This window comes from Vigna umbellata, chromosome 9, assembly GCF_029865625.1.
Source record: "Vigna umbellata cultivar VRB3 chromosome 9, Vumbellata_1.0, whole genome shotgun sequence".
Taxonomy (NCBI): domain Eukaryota; kingdom Viridiplantae; phylum Streptophyta; class Magnoliopsida; order Fabales; family Fabaceae; genus Vigna; species Vigna umbellata.
This window is the reverse complement of record NC_142173.1, coordinates 10,781,721-10,799,253: the sequence shown is the minus strand read 5'-3', so window position 1 is coordinate 10,799,253 and position 17,533 is coordinate 10,781,721. Positions and strand designations below refer to the sequence as shown.

Here is a 17,533-nt window from a genome sequence, read left to right as displayed (position 1 = left end):
CTCGTAATCATGACATCCTAAAATGGGGTGTTACAAACACCTTTTCCATTACGGGAGATCATCCATCTGCTTCCTCACTTGGATACAATTTGAAAACACTAACATATCCTTCCTCTTGAGGACAAAACTTTGTTGTGTCTTTCCTTTTTGCACCTTATTCATATCACCTTAGTCTAAGAACAAACCTTTATCTCATGTGAACCTCTTTACCCTTAATATGCCTTCTCTCAACTTTGATGTTATTATTGTTAAGAAGATCCAACCACTTCCTACTGATGTTGAACTTGGCATAAAACCCCTACGATACTTTATCCTCTTCAAAAAGACTATTTTCCCTTCCTGGGAAACACCATCCTACCTAATTAATCATCTAATCTCTACTTCATCTAAGTCTTCCACACTACAGATTAGTTTTCCTTATACACTTTAAGGTCTCTACCTTTTTCAACTTTAATCTCAAACCTTCCATAACTTTTCACCTTATGACCTCATGCACTGTCTAAGTGTTAAATAAAGTTAATTACTCAAATCTTACTATATAAGCGTGCAAAAATATCTTTCTTTATATTAACCATTTAAATCATTGGTTGGTCCTCGTGTTTATTCAAAATTCTCAATTAGGTCATTAAATTTTAAAAGGTCTCATTTAAGTCCTCGTTTTATAAAATTTGATATAATTTGATCGTTTCCATTAGTACAATACTACTGACATTAACTCATGTGCCACATGTCACTTTGCAGTTTTTTATTTATTTATTTTTTCAAATTTTTTTGTCACATGTCAAACGAGGATCCTGCCATGTAGTAGAGACAATGTGACGTGACAATAACAATGTCACTCTTGAGATAAATCTCATGTGTAAAATCTAAATTTAATTCTTTTATTTGTATTTTGTCTCAATTTAGTCTACTTTTTTTTAAAACTAGAGCGATTGCATCATTCTTCAAATTGAGACCAAATTTAACTTTTACATAAATGTTATAATGATACTTTTATTGAATATTTTTAACCATATTAAATTTATTTAAATTTAAATTTTACATTAAACTTATTTAAATTTTGGTCCATATATTTATATATCAATAATTTGTATACAAATGTTAGAGTTTGTTTGAAAATAACAACATTATAAATTTAAATGTAAAATATTAAAATAGTTTTATAACAATTTAAAATAAATATATTTAAAATTTGAAAAAAAAAATTAAATAAAATTTAATGTAAAATATTAATTTAAATAAACTTAATCTTATAAAAAATATTAATTTTAATAAAAATATCATCATAATAATTATAATATTTATATAAAAATTAAATTTTGTTTAGGATAAAATTGAGAATTATGACAAGACACATAACATTGTAATTATCACATTATGTGATATGATACTTAACAATATTTCTTTTTTATAAAAGATGAAAAATAAAATATAATTTAAAGAAAAACAATTAAAAAAATTACATAGACACATGAGTTATTAGTATTATAGTAAAAAAAGAGTAAATTACGTTACATCTTTAAAAAAAAAAAAAAAATCCCAATTAAAATCAATTAAAATCTGGTGACGAGATTTTCAAACAGTAGAGTAAGTGAATGTTACATTTAATATCGTCCAGGCATGATAATTTTTACTAATTCAATAAAATATACCGGAATAACGGACTACAATTTAAGTATTTTATTTCTGTAGCATAAAATTTGGAATATTTGCCAGGACTTTTTTTTTATGTTAACTTGAGTGCAAATTAGATATATATTTTTCTTTGTTATGCAACCATGCTAACTATATATATTTGAATCATTAGGTAGATAATTAAACAAATTCAATTTAAACAAAAAAAAAATATTATTGGAAGTGAAATACTCGTCTTAGAATTTTCTCAATCTTTAGAAAATATATTTAATACTTTTGGAGATCAAAATATATTTAAAATCATTTTTACAAATTGATATTGATTATAAAAATAATTATTTAAATATACTACCGTCGCAAAATAATTTCTGATCATGGAGTATTGTATATGATTAGAATCATGGTCTTTATTATAACTATTTTAATTTCAATATACTACCATTATAAAACAATTTTCATATACATAGTCAATAATTACTAGCTGAAAAAATTATATAACAACGATTTTAAATTAACACATATTATTATGCATAATAATTTATAACCGAATAACAGTTTAATAATAGCGTATATAAATGAAATCCTAAATATATTCAACATTTTAATGTGGTTTTATTTTTATTTTTATAAATCTGAAGTTCCTTTGGATGTAAAAGCATTTTGACTAATTGGACAAACAAAACAGAGTTCAGAGGTTTTCGTTTTTTTTTTTCTCTCTTTTAGTCTATGCAGCAGAAGCATCAATAACTCACCAGTCGCCAGGTCTGTTGGTTCCTCGTTTATGTTGTCTGGTTTTTCTTACTACGTTGTCGTCTGCCTTATAGAGTTTGTGCTTTGTTTCTTCGTCCACGAATCAGATCCCTGAAAAATAAAGTGTGTATTTTTATTTTTCTTGTTGCTGCATTCATATGTGTTGTTTCTGTTGATCTAGGTTTTATGGGGTTAGCTCATTTATCTTTTCTGATTTTACATGTGACGAAGTTGATGGGGACCTATTCGTTTTATAGCTCCTTGTTCGGTTGTGTAGAGTTCTGTAAAATAAATGTAAAAAACGGGGTTTTAGGTTTTAGGCAATTCTTGTTCAGTGCACTACCCAATTGTTAAAAAAACACCATGCACACTAATTTCCACTTGTTTCTTGAAGGAGTATGACGTCTTTGGAAGTATTTTAATAAATAAAAGTTATGATTTGCGGAGATATGTGGGGCTTGTATAGATATAAGTTACAAGTGCTTTTTGAGAGATTCTCGATCAGAAATGTAGAACTTTTTTTCCAGTAGAGAGGCTCTCAATTGTCTATCCAGCTTCGTATCCAAACATGATTATAGTCTTAAACAAGTGAAAGTTCATTAGCCGCAATAACTACTAAATATTTCAACTTGTTCTGTGGAAGGTATATGTTACCAAATTTTACACTTGGAATTACTCTAAAAGTCTAAAGTTATAACTAGCTAATGTACTATTTCTGAATAAATGAATTTTAAGCCTAATTCGATCTTACAAAAAGATTGAATTTGCACTCACTTGTATACTCTAGACTGATCTTATCACTAGTTAGGTGTGAAACCTCCAACAACAAGTGGCAGAATATTAACATCTTCTATTCATTTGTGCATTTGTCCAATTGAAAGAGTGTTCATCGTCCACACCGACCTAGGAAATTGTAGTTATGCTTGTTGTTTATGAGTCAAGTTTCTCTTGGTATCAGAATTGTAAACCAACCAAACTTCTCAGAAATGCTGTTTCTTGACATGGAATAATATTCGTTGATTGCACTTGTAATTTTGGTTACTTATTGTTGCTTGATAGAAATTTCAAAGAATACAAATGGCCCACAGGCGTTGCCTCTTGATAAGAGGGAACCTCATGAATCAAAAGTGCCACCCGTCTTTCAGTTATGTTCTCCACAGTGATGAAGAGAAACATGAAAGCACTGGCGAAAGGTCATCTTCAGCAGGGATTAGTAATTTTTTCCAAAGAAGGATGTTTGGGAACTCAGTGGATGGATCAATGTGGTGTTTTGCCTATTCTGAACATAGAATGTCTTCAAACAGATTCCTTTCTCCGAGCTCTGGGTATAATTTATATCGACATATGTCAACAACTAATCAGGGTTCCGATAAGATTGAAATAATGACTGACATAGCAGATGTTCTAAAAAACAATACGATGGAAGCTGTGAATTCTCAGGCACCTATTCTTAAAGAAGTTGCAATTGCCTCTGCTGATTCTGTTTTACCTGTGAAGGCCTTGCAGTACATTATAGATGCCATGCATTCCTACACTGGATTGAACTGGTAAGTTTATACTTATTTACCTCTATAGTTTCAGTAAGAGACATTAAGTTAATCCTCATTTCTAAAATCTGCTTTAATTCTGAGGAATTTCCACAATATTACAGAATGCCATGCATGTCAAGCTGTCATTGGTGGATGGTTTGCTTTTATGAGATTGTAGGTTTTTGATTTTAACTATCAACTTCTGTGGTTTCTTAGTTACTAAGTTTGATTTACCATGCATAATAAGTACTCAAGCAATTGATTTGCCCCAAATATTAAGTTTTAAAATTCTCTACATGCCTAAAGAGTGCTCTTTTATGAGAGAACACAGTTACTTTATGGTGTAGTTTTTTCTTCCATAATAAGTACATGTGTATACGAATAGGTTGTTCCTTCATCTTAAAATACTGAATGCCATTTTAAATGGAAATACATTTCTTTCGTAACATTTCAAAGCTTATTGATAATTAAGGGGTTTTGGGATTATGCTAGCAAGGTTGTTCTTGGATTGGTGCCATGCAGGATTCATGTTCTGGGCCTAATTCTGGTGATCTGTGTCTTCACATTTCAACAAAGATAGGTGGCACATGGTACAAATCCAAGAAAGCTCATCACTCTATTACTTGATTGTTTCAGGTGGGCAGCCATAGTTATAACAACTCTCTTGATTCGAAGCGCAACAGTTCCACTCTTAATAAATCAACTTAAGGCCACTTCTAAGCTTACGGTATGTTTGCGGCTTGTAGCTTCATCACCTTTTGTTAGGAGGTTGAAAGTATACGAGAGACGTAAGAAACGTGAATAGGCTAACTGCCTTGGCAGTTAGGAAGAGCGGGAAATAACTTCATATAAATAGTTTAGAATAAACGTTTTATACAGTTTTGGATTAATTGTGAATTCTGACGGGAATTATCATCCTGTGGGGGAGGTTAGGCTCTCTTTGTTTCTGATATTCTGCACTTTGGGTTATTGTTAATAAAAGGAGGAGGTTATTCATCAGTTTATATTGTGTGCTTGGTGTAGTCTGTGTTTGTTTGTGAAGGTTTCTTGAGAAGAAACCTATCAATTTGGTCCGACCTGCCGGATCCCAAATTGAGTGCAAAATCCAAAAAATGGAGGTAACCACTGAAGGAAGACTGGAGGCACTGGAGATTACGATGGAGGGTATGAAGGAGGAGTCCGCTGCTGTACGAAGAGATTTGCAACAACTAATGAGAATGATGGGGGCTCAGACGAATAACAACGACGGGCAGTCGGATGGAAGTCAAGCATCCGTAAATGGGAATCAGCGGAGGCGCGAGGAGGAAAATGGAGGTAGAAGGAACGGCGATCAACCGGAGGTACAGAGTAATTGGAGGAAGAAGGTGGACTTACCCACATTCGAAGGCGTAGAACCTCTCAGTTGGATCAATCGAGCGGAACGGTTCTTTGATATTCAGAAAGTGGCGGAAGAGGAGAAGGTAGATCTCGCCTACATAAGCATGGAGGGTAGCGCGAGTTACTGGTTCAAGTTCTGGAGAGAGAAGGCTACCAATCGTTCGTGGGAGGGCCTGAAAACAGCCATGATCGGCCGTTTTGGAGGCGGATATCGGGGAACTGTGTTTGAACGATTGGCAACGCTGCGACAGGAGGAAACCATCGAGGATTATGTCCGGGAATTTGAGATGCTGGTGGGGCAAGCACGGGGTGTTTCTGATGAGCAGATGTTGGGGTATTTTCTCGCTGGTCTGCGTGAGGATATTAAGGGACAGGTCCGTATTCACGATCCTCAAGAATTAACGGTGGCGATGAGAATCGCGAGGGATGTCGAGGACGCTGCACGAAGAGCCAGAGGAGGAAGTTGGAATGGGTTCAAGAGCAATCAATCGGGGCCGCGAGCGATGGGGGTGGTAGTGCGTAACGAAATTCCGAGACCCAGCATGAATCGCCCAGGAGGAATGGAGAGTGTCGGTTCAGTGAGGAGAGAGGGCGTCGTGACAAATGGCAGCGTGAGATCTAGCAATGTCGGGGGAAGTGATAACAGGGGAAGATTGGTGAGGAATCTTCCCTACCCGGAGTTCTTGAAGAGAAAAGAAGAGGGACGGTGTTTTCGTTGTGGGGGTCCATTTGCCCCTGGACACCACTGTCCAGAGAAGAGTTTACGGGTGGTACTCCTTGCGGAGGATGAGGAAGAAGATGATAATGTAGAAATAACCGACGTTGACCAGAAACCCATGGAATTGTCGGCATGCTCGGCGGAGGGGATAACGCAGCCCAAAACAATGAAATTAGTAGGGAGGATTGGAGAAAGAAGCGTACTAGTACTCATCGACAGTGGCGCCAGCCACAACTTTATTAGTTGGGCACTGGCGGAGGAGCTGAAGTTGCCAATAACGGACACACCCCCATATAATGTAAGTCTGGGTGATGGACACCGAAAGAGAACACGGGGGTACTGTGAAAAGGTAATGATTACATTAGCGGGGACCGACGTTGAAGAGAGGTTTCACTTGTTTGAGTTGGGAGGTGTGGATGTCATATTAGGGGTGGAATGGTTGGCAAAGTTAGGAGAAGTAATGCTTAACTGGGGGAAGATGACTATGGTGTATAAATAGGGCAACGAGAAGGTGATTATTAAAGGAGATCCCACTTTGACTAGACGAGTGGTGGGGCCCAAGTCTTTATTAAAAATTACAGAGGTGGAATCATGGACCTTGGTGTGGGACCTAGGTCACGTGGAAAAGAAAGAGGATACAGTAGTATGTCAGGGACTGTCTGAGAAACAACAGGCAGAGATGGAGAAAATTCTGGACTCACACTCCCGTGTTTTTCAAGAAAGGGGTGGCCTACCGCCAAAAAGAAATATGGTGCACCGCATCACCCTTAAAGAAGGAGAAGCTCCTGTAAACGTTCGACCTTATCGTTATCCGCATCTATTGAAAGAGGAAATTGAGAAACAGGTTGCTGATATGTTGAAAGCAGGGTTAATTCGTCCAAGCATCAGCCCATATTCAAGTCCCGTTATTTTGGTAAAGAAGAAAGATGGAAGCTGGCGGTTTTGTGTGGACTACCGGGCCTTGAACAGAGCAACGATACCAGATAAGTTTCCCATTCCAGTAATAGAAGAGCTCCTGGATGAGTTGAGAGGGGCTACCTATTTCTCAAAAATAGATCTAAAAGCGGGATACCATCAAATTAGGATGGAAGAGGAGGATGTGTGTAAAACAGCGTTCCGAACACATCAGGGCCACTACGAATTTTTAGTGATGCCCTTTGGCCTCACCAACGCACCTTCAACGTTTCAAAGTGCCATGAATAGTTTACTACAGCCATATCTAAGGAGGTTTGTTTTGGTCTTCTTTGACGATATTTTGGTGTACAGTTCTACTTGGGAAGACCACCTGGAGCAAGTAAGTTTGGTGCTGCATAGGTTACAGCAGAATGAATGGGCGGCCAATAAAAAGAAGTGTGAATTCGGGAGAAGACAGATTAGATACTTGGGGCATCAAATTTCAGAAGAAGGGGTTGAGATGGACCCAGAGAAAATTAAGGCTGTCTTGGAGTGGGAAGAACCGAAGAGCCTAAAAGCTTTGAGGGGATTTCTTGGCTTAACCGGCTACTACAGACGTTTTGTACAGGGGTATGGAAAAATTGCAAAACCATTAACAGAGTTGTTGAAGAAGGGTAACTTTGTATGGTCTGATCAAGCCACGGCTGCCATGACAAGGCTGAAGGAAGCTGTTACATCTGCACCGGTGCTGACATTACCAGATTTTTCCCAACCCTTTCATATAGAATGTGATGCTTCTGGGGGAGGAGTGGGAGCAGTGTTAACTCAGAAAAAAAAACCAATAGCCTTTTTCAGGAAGGCTCTATCAGATAAATCTTTAAGCAAATCAATCTATGAAAAAGAGTTAATGGCTTTAGTAATGGCTATTCAACATTGGAGGCCATACCTGTTGGGACAGAAGTTTATTGTACATACTGACCAGCGGAGCCTAAAATATTTACTCGATCAAAGAATAACAACTCAAAATCAACAAAATTGGATAGCAAAACTATTGGGCTATGATTTTGAGATTGTGTATAAGGTGGGAAGTACTAACAAGGTGGCGGATGCCCTGTCTAGAAGAGGAGAAAGAGGTGGGGAAGAAAAGGAACTGCAGATGATTGCTAGACCATATTGGCAGGACTTTCAAGAAGTCCTCAAAGAAGTGGAGCAAGATGAAGGGCTGAGAAAAGTGATATCCGAAATTCAAAAGGACCCAAATTCGCATACGGCTTATACGTTAGAGCATGACAGGTTGCATTACAAAGGAAGATTGGTAATATCCGCCCAATCTGTGTGGATTCCCAAATTATTGGCTGAGTTTCATGTGACCAACACAGGAGGTCATTCAGGGGTCTATAGAACTTATAGGAAGGTGGCCCAATCTCTGTATTGGGTGGGAATGAAGAAGTCCGTTACTGATTTTGTTGCTGAATGCTTGGTGTGCCAACAGCACAAGTACTTGGCAGCTTCTCCTCAAGGGTTGTTACAGCCCTTACCTATACCTCATGCTGTTTGGGAAGAGGTGAGTATGGATTTTATTGTGAAGCTGCCCAAATCACAAGGTTATGATGCAATATTAGTGGTGGTTGATCGCTTGAGTAAGTATGCTCATTTTTTGTCACTCAAACACCCTTATACAGCACGGACAGTGGCCGAGGTGTTTGTTAAAGAGATAGTGAGATTGCATGGGATTCCAGTTTCGATTGTCAGCGATAGGGACCCCTTATTCCTCAGCTTGTTCTGGAAGGAGCTGTTTAAGATGCAGGGCACCCAACTCAGGATGAGTACAGCTTATCACCCTGAAACAGATGGTCAAACAGAAGTTTTAAATCGGATTGTGGAGGGTTATTTACGGTGTTTTTGCTCTGAACAACCAAGAAGCTGGAAAGCAATGCTACCCTGGGCCGAGTACTGGTATAACACCAGTTACCAAGGAGCAACAAGATGCACCCCTTTCGAAACTGTTTATGGCAGGGCTCCCCCATCTTTGAGTAGATTTGTACCAGGAGAAACACCTGTGGAGGCGGTGGCTCAGGAGCTAAGAACAAGGGATGAAGCACTTAAGCAATTAAAGTTTCATTTAACTCGAGCACAAGATTTGATGACACAACAGGCGAATAAAAAGAGGAGGCCAACAGACATTAAGGTGGATGATTGGGTCTATCTTAAGATCAGACCTCATAGGCAGTCTTCCATGCCAGTGAGACTGCATCCAAAGCTGTCAGCCCGGTATTTTGGGCCGTTTCAAGTGGTGCAACAAGTGGGTGCAGTGGCTTTTAGACTCAGATTGCCAGAATCTGCTAGGATCCACTCAGTGTTTCATGTATCCCAACTAAAAAAGGCAATAGGTGACAAGACGGTGGAGAAGGAATTGCCTTCTGAACTGCAGGGAGAAGGCCCCACATACTGGCCTGTGAGGATTCTGGACAGCAGGCAAGTACAGCAAGGAGATGAGCTGTTAGAGCAAGTTCTGGTGGAGTGGCAAGAAGGAGGAAAAGAGGGTGCAACATGGGAAGACAGGATCACAATCCAAGATCAATATCCTGATTTCAACTTTGAGGACAAAGTTGCTGAAAAAGAGGAGGGTAATGTTAGGAGGTTGAAAGTATACGAGAGACGTAAGAAACGTGAATAGGCTAACTGCCTTGGCAGTTAGGAAGAGCGGGAAATAACTTCATATAAATAGTTTAGAATAAACGTTTTATACAGTTTTGGATTAATTGTGAATTCTGACAGGAATTATCATCCTGTGGGGGAGGTTAGGCTCTCTTTGTTTCTGATATTCTGCACTTTGGGTTATTGTTAATAAAAGGAGGAGGTTATTCATCAGTTTATATTGTGTGCTTGGTGTAGTCTGTGTTTGTTTGTGAAGGTTTCTTGAGAAGAAACCTATCACCTTTTCTTGCTAAATTAATGTATTTGCGATCACTTTTTTGTGTGTTCCTTTTGCCTTTCTTTCACATATATCTTGGTTGGAGGGGATAAATGTTAAACATTCGGATGGAACTGTTTCTTCTCTATCCCCTCTCCTCTCATTGACTTAAGATATTCTTAATACAAGTTAGTTAATTAGTTCTCAGCTGTACTCTCCCTATCTCTCTTTCCCATTTACTTGTGAAGGTCCTCAAGCTTGTAGTTATCAATAAATTATAACTTTTTCTATGTTCTATTTCATGTGTGTTGCAGCTGATGAGGCCTCACATGGAAAAAATAAAGGAAGAGATGGAAGATAAGGTAATACAGATATACATCTTCCAGTCAATTGTTTTTTCTTGTTAAGACAGTTTTAACTAATGGAATAGTGGATATATGATGTGCAATTGGTAATAGTGTCAGAATCAGATTCTGCTAGACATTGTTGATATGGTTACCAAGTCACCTCTTAATGGAGAAAAAAATAATGATAGAAATTACAACCATGTATTTTAACAAAATTGGATATCAAATGGAATTTTTTTTGTATGGACTAATAGCCAAATAGACTAATTTATCAAGGCAGAAAATATAATTAAGCCTAAAATTTCCTTACATATGGTGTATGCATGGTTCTGTTGCCCCTAAGTACTATTTTCTTGAAAGATATTTTATAATTGTGGTTTCATCAAGATTATGACATGATTTGTGCTACATAAACTAATACCTAAACTTAACTTCCATTTTTTTTTTCAGTGTGGTATTATCTTCTGTTCTGCATAAATATATGGTTGACTTTATCATTCAATAATTATACACTACTTGTATTTGTACAAAACAATGACTTTGGTTGCTGGATGTGAATTCGTTGTGCCTGTTGAGACATTGTTGGTATTTTCCCAATTTATTGAAATTTGAAGTTTTGGATTTTCTTACGTGTATGTTATAGATTGTTCTACCAGAAACCACATTTTCTATAATCACATCATTGATTCATCTTTCAGGCTATGGATCCCATTGCTGTTGCTGAAGGTCAGAAAAAAATGAAGATGCTATTTAAGGAGTAAGTTATTTTTCAATTTTCTTGGCCTTTTCAGGCTTTAGCTGGTACTAGTCATGTTTGATCCTCCTATTGATGTAATTACTTTGTTTGGCGTGATATGATGTATTAGAGGAGCAATCTTTTATTTGACTTGTGATATACTTAACTGAAATCAGTAAAATTGCCCTTTATTATATGGAGCATAATGGCCCTTTTCTTATTAAATGGAATTTTTTTTTTATATCATGCCACTTGTTAGATAGGTATACGTTAGGAGTAATAAAAAGGGGATGGCATTGCACAAGAGCTGGAAAGTAGTTAAATGTTAATAACCAACTTATATAATTGTTTAGAGGTTGTCAGGGACTACAACACTATTGTTAGACTGTAGGAAAGAGAGAGACATTATGTTGAAACTGTGTTTTGGAGACAACACAAATTCTTTATTTATATTGGGAAAAAGAAATCTTACAATAAATAGTGGGATTTTAAATTTCCTCTACTATTGAATATATGATACGACAATAAATATAAATGTTCCCAATAATACATATATAATCAATATATTATTGATTATTTAGTATTTTCTCCTTGTTTCTATAACTATAATATTCTCTCGCATGCTGGAGCATACAAATCATATATTTCTCACTTGTTGCAAATATAACCATCCTTGGTCCTCTTAAGGACTTGGTGAATATGTCAATAAAATGTTCACTAAAGTTGACAAATGTTGTGGTGATGTCTCCAAACCCTAGTTTTTCTCTTATGACATGACAATCAACCTTAATATGTTTGGTCCTCTCATGAAAGATAGGATTAAAGGCAATGTGTAATGTTGCTTGCTTGTCATATATAAGGTGCATTTGAGAACTTCCATCAAATTTAAGCTATTTTAGAAGTTGTTTTAGTCATGAGTTCACAAATGAATAATGCCATTCCACTAATATTATCCTTTTGAACTTGATCTTTGTTAGATATATGGTCTTTATCTTATCTTTATCTTTTATATTTAGTTAGTTTGTTATTATTTCTTATTTGTATTTTGGACTTAGTCCATATTTCTTCTATTATAAATAGAGGACCCTATGTGCATATTCAAAATAAGGGAGATTAATTTCATACATAGATTTTCACTATATTCAACATCATATCAGAGCCTAAAGTTCTTTTGAGGAAATTTTCTTTTGTTGCCTCTGCCACTACACCCGCTGTTGTTGGTGGCGGCGCCATTTACTGTTGTCAACGACACCATTGTCTACCGGCGTCATCTATCGCTATCACTACTGAAGTTCTAGTTTCGACCGATGATCATACGGTTTTAATCGTCTCGGCCATGTGACCATGATCACTACTGAAGTGATGCTGGAACAATTACGAAAACTGGGAGAAAGTTTTGACAGAAAAAATCCTATGGTGATAGTGGATCTACTGGGCCAACATAGTTAGAAAAAAGACTTTAAATAGTAAGTTAAACTATAGGAAAGAGAGAAACTTTGAAATGAAACTGTGTTTATGAGATGTTTTAGGGATATGATAGGGAATGAATAAAAATGTTCTAAATAATACATTTGTAATCTAGATATTCTTGATTATATAGGATTTGTTTCTTATTTCTATAATTATAACAACTAAAAATAGAAGGAGTGGATGATGAGTATATTTTCTTCAGGTTACACTCACACGGGTATCATAAAAATCCTTGTTACATAGTTTGGTCAATCTTCTCTCTTCTCTTCCATCCAATTGAATCTATGAATGTTTTATCTAAAGCTACATGCAAATAAATTAAATATTTAAATTTCTTCTATTGCTTAGCTGTGTAACCATTGTATATATGTTAGAAGACTAGTTATTGCTAATATTTGAAAACTGACATAACTGGCCTGCATGTCTCACTACAGTGTTTTAGATACTAATTTAAACTTCTTGGATCTTTTCTTTCACTAGCTGTTAATTTCCTCACTTGTTTGATAATCTAGATATGGTGCAAGTCCATTTACTCCATTGAAGGGGCTCTTTATTCAAGGTCCTGTCTTTATTAGTTTCTTCCTTGCGGTAAGCTGGCTTTTAATTTTGTATTTTCTCTAACTTTAGGAGTCTGAGGAACCTATCTATTGTTTCAATTCATTATAATTTTTTTGTTTAACAATAGATAAGAAACATGGCTGAAAAGATGCCATCATTCAAGGATGGCGGAGCCTACTGGTTTGTTGATCTTACCACTCCAGATGCATTGTACATTTTGCCAGTTCTGACTGCATTGACGTTCTTAATAACAGTAGAGGTGACCATTATCTTTTCAGAACCTTTCATTTCAGTTCACTTTGTATTATTGACAGTCTGAGTTTCTTACCTGAATGTTTGTGCGTCCTCAGTTTTCTGTTATGAATTTATCCTGCCAAAGAACTAAAAAGAATGAGCTGCTTATAATACCTGAAAGCCTAGTCTCAATTGAAGAGGAATGAGTGGTGTTATATGTTAGTTTTTTTACCCAATTTATATTCATTGATTTCACATTATTTCCAGTGCAACATGCAAGAAGGCATGGAAGGAAATCCAGCTGCTGGCACCATGAAAAAAGTCTCGAGGGTTCTTGCTGTCCTTACAGTTCCTTTTACCATGGGATTTCCGAAGGTAAGATTTTCCTTATCTTGTTTGACGACAAACAAGTTCTCATTGCTTTTCATCTTGTCAGCATTTAAAATAATTTATTTATAAACTTAGAATGATATCTAATAGTTCTAGTAAAGTTTGTTGTCAGTGAGTCTCCTTCGTTTCTGATTTCTGCAATGGTTGGGGAACCTAGAGGAACAAAAGAGTGATACGGAGTGTTGAATGTTGTTTTCGGGTCGGGTTGGGTCTTGCTTGTTGTTTAGCCAACTACTTGGTGTTAGGGAGGAATTGTTTTGGAATCGGTTTGGTTTCCTAGAGTTTAGATTTTGTTGATTTACATGGCTTTGGTTTGGTCCTCCCCGTTGCTGGCTTTGTTTTATTTTCTTGTTTTAGTAATATGAGAAATGTCGAACTTTAAAACAAAAATCTTCATCTTTGGTTTATGAAGAGACATTTCTGTTAGAGACTTAGACCTAACAATGTGTTTCTTTTTTTTTTGTAGTTTTATTGGATATAAATGGTTTATAAATTTTACAAACTAATTCTGTTAATGAGACCCCATGTATCCTAAAGTATTGATTGATGAAGTATCCTAAATCATTGATATAGGACGTATACGTTAACCAAATATATATACATATATGTATGTGTATATATATATGTGTGTGTATATATGTATACACACATACATATATACACACATATACATATATACACACATATACATATATACACACATATACATATATACACACATATACATATATACACACATATACATATATATACACACATATACATATATACACACATATACATATATACACACATATACATATATACACACATATACATATATACACACATATACATATATACACACATATACATATATACACACATATACATATATACATACATATATACATACATATACATATATACATACATACATATATATATATATATATATATATATATATATATATATATATTGTGAATGGAAAAGTGGATTTGCCTATGTACTTTTGTTTTTTCATTCTATACAGTTTTAACTTTTTGTATTTTTATAACTGTACAGGCTATATTTTGTTACTGGATTACATCAAATTTGTTTTCACTTGGATATGGACTCGGTAAGGCATTTCATTTTTAAGTTTTTCATATGCAATATTAGTATTACTGTCTTTTTTCACCATTTTCCATTTCAACAAGCAAAAAATGGATTTTTTTTCAGAGGTGCAGCAATTATTTGATTCCTACACGAGATTAATAATGGTATTTGCCTAGGATGATGGATAGTGCACTAAGCAGTTTGGTATTTAATATTATCATACAAGTGTATGTATGATGATCCATAACATCAAAATCAATATGCATTCCGTGTTTTTGTTGGTTTGCATTGAGAATGCATTGCCTTCATTATTCAGTCTGCATCTAAGTCATTGGTCTCTCTGTAAAATATCTTCTTGCTAATATATATATATTATATTTCTTATATATAAAAAATTTGTTTCTCTCTGTCTAAGTTTCTTATTCTGTGTCAAAAGTCTTGGTTTCCATTTTTAACTTTATGATACAAAACATAAAGTGAACTTCTGTTAAATGTAATACAGTCTTTATTTTTTAATACCCATAAACTCCTTTGATTTATCTTTTTTATTTTTAATGTTTTCTAGTTCTTAAAGCTCCTGGTGTAAAGAAAGCTTTGGGTATCCCCATAATACCGGAAGCAGCAGCCACCAGTGGTGCACAATCTCCCTCTTCTATATTTCCAGCCCTGAAACAAGCTACAGCAGCAAGAATTGCACCAAAGTCATTGCCTGTTGAACCATCAAAACATATTACAAAGACATCTTCTGATGTCAATCAGAGACTAAATCGTTTAGAGAAACAAGTGAAAAGAAGAAAGAAAAACAAGAAATGAGGAAAAGTTGAATTGTTTCTTAGTTATACCAACCTAATATATGATAGATGTACTGAAATTTTGGCTGTTGTTTTTGTCAAAGAATCTGTTTAGAGTTAGAATCAAAATTTTGGGAATTATTTCTGATTTGAATTCCTAGGACTTGCTGCCAATAATTAGCATGATTTGTTCCCCTAATAATTAGCATGATTTGTTTCCCTGTATTCAGTTTTTGATTCTCAGGGAGTGTTATTCCCTTTCTAGTCTATTCAAATGTGACTATTCAATAGGAAATAATGAGTATTTTCTTGCTGTAATTTGAGTTGGTATCATGGTATGTGTTCTTTATGGCTCCATAATGAATTTCAAAGCTGTCATGCAACTTTTTTTTTTCTTCGTTCTGTAGATTTTTTTGAGATTTATGAGGAGAAACTTTTTTAAGAATACTTATAGAATAGAAAAATAAGAAAAAAAAAGTCAGTTAAAAGTAATTTATATACAAGCCTATTATTTTTTAGTAGTTATATTGAATTTTTTTTTATCACAAACTAATTTTAATTTATAAAAGTATTTATTTTCGTCTTATACTTATTAAGATATTCACTATTATTGTTACCCTTGTAACATCCCAAAATATATAGCATAAATCATATAAAGGAGTTATCATATAATAATATTGTAAGACACTTAAAGATGTTATAATAAGATTACAGTTATCTTAAAATAACCATAAAATTTAAAAATTTACCGAAGTTCTACACAATCTCAAAACCATAAACTTAATCGATCGGTAATTCAGGATTACAAATTTAATCAAACGGTCCAATCCAAAAACTAAAAATAGTAATATGACCGAACAGTCATATTTTAAACTGCAGGATTCTCGCCTTCCAACTCCTGCTCCAACGAACACTCCATATCCTCTGCGCACACCCAAAAGGCGATCATCGCAAGAGAAAAATCGAACGAGAACATGGACAAAACAGGAAATAAGGGTAAGCTAATATAATTTAATTGTGCAAACATACATACATTTCGTACAATTATAACCAATGCAGAACCAAACACTACAACATACCACAACAAATACAGGTAAGCATATACAATTGAAAACTATACTTTATGCATAAACCGAACACATGACTTAACCATCCAGATTATATGAATATGTAGCTTGAGGCCGTTCATTCACTCGGGTGGTGTAGTAACTGGAAAACCATCAGCTGCCACCTGAGGTTAGTCCGTTATAACTCACCCAAGAACCTATGGGCTAGGACCTCCTGCCATTCTCACATAATGCCTTACCCATCTCTACTTGAGAATTGGTAATCATCAGAATATCAGGATGAACTCCGTGAATTTCATTATCCATATTCATACTATAACACCATTTTGATACACTTTTCACTGAGACATTAACCACTTCAATACACCTTTCACTGAGACATTCCTCCTTGGAATTCTCTTCCACATTACTTGAAACATATGCCTTGTTGAAATATCAATACAATTTTCCCATACGCAGTAGATCAATACAACTATCTCAACCCATCAAAGTCAAACAACGACAATAGCATTTGAAGACTAAATATTCATTCATAGAAGAAAACCGAACGTCAACAACACAACTTTGAGTACGACCGAACGGAAAAGATAAACATAACCTATGAACAAGACCCGACGGAAGAACACTCCCCATACGTGAACATGACCGAACGGTCATGTAAAGAGTAAACTCAGGCATGAGCCGAACGTCTTTGAAGTTGAACGCCAGAACAACCGAATTCTAAAGCTAAAACCGAACACTTGAAATTTAGAACGAACACTATTTTCGTAGACTAAACGCCATTGGCTTAGGCCGAACACTATTGGGTCAAGCCAAACACTATTGAAATAAGATACAAGAACAAGATTGAGTACTAATTCTGAGACCTAGTGCTAGTAACGAACTGACACTACTAAGACAGTACACGATCGAGCGGTCAATAATAGTTAAAACCTATGATAGACCAAACGCTATTTACGATCAAATGTTATGTCTAGACCGACTGCTATATTCACTTGAATATCAATACAAGACCAATCGGTCATTAACTAAGGATCCACAAAAG

General features: G+C 35.4%; 1 protein-coding gene across 2 annotated transcripts; it reads left to right on the top strand.

Annotated features, from left to right (window-relative positions):
* The first annotated feature begins 2,286 nt into the window (after positions 1-2,286).
* LOC124826380 (mitochondrial inner membrane protein OXA1-like) lies at positions 2,287-15,739 on the top strand. 2 transcript variants are annotated; one of them, XM_047299202.2, is made up of 10 exons: positions 2,287-2,397; positions 3,445-3,932; positions 4,551-4,641; positions 10,132-10,179; positions 10,863-10,921; positions 12,883-12,958; positions 13,056-13,187; positions 13,430-13,537; positions 14,598-14,652; positions 15,196-15,739. In XM_047299202.2, exons 2-10 carry the CDS (start codon positions 3,463-3,465, stop codon positions 15,441-15,443), a joined length of 1,287 nt encoding a protein of 428 aa, XP_047155158.2. In that variant the 5' UTR covers positions 2,287-2,397; positions 3,445-3,462; the 3' UTR covers positions 15,444-15,739. The 2 variants fall into 2 exon arrangements, with proteins under 2 accessions (XP_047155158.2, XP_087954597.1); XM_088098471.1 differs by lacking the exon at positions 2,287-2,397 and adding an exon at positions 2,407-2,508.
* The last annotated feature ends 1,794 nt before the right edge of the window (positions 15,740-17,533 follow it).

Excerpts from the sequence above, each read along its gene's own strand:
- LOC124826380 (XM_047299202.2), top strand. The coding sequence starts at position 3,463 with ATGGCCCACAGGCGTTGCCTCTTGATAAGAGGGAACCTCATGAATCAA. Across the intron at positions 3,933-4,550 it reads TCCTACACTGGATTGAACTG|GTGGGCAGCCATAGTTATAA; the intron begins GTAAGTTTATAC and ends TGATTGTTTCAG. Across the intron at positions 4,642-10,131 it reads AGGCCACTTCTAAGCTTACG|CTGATGAGGCCTCACATGGA; the intron begins GTATGTTTGCGG and ends TGTGTGTTGCAG.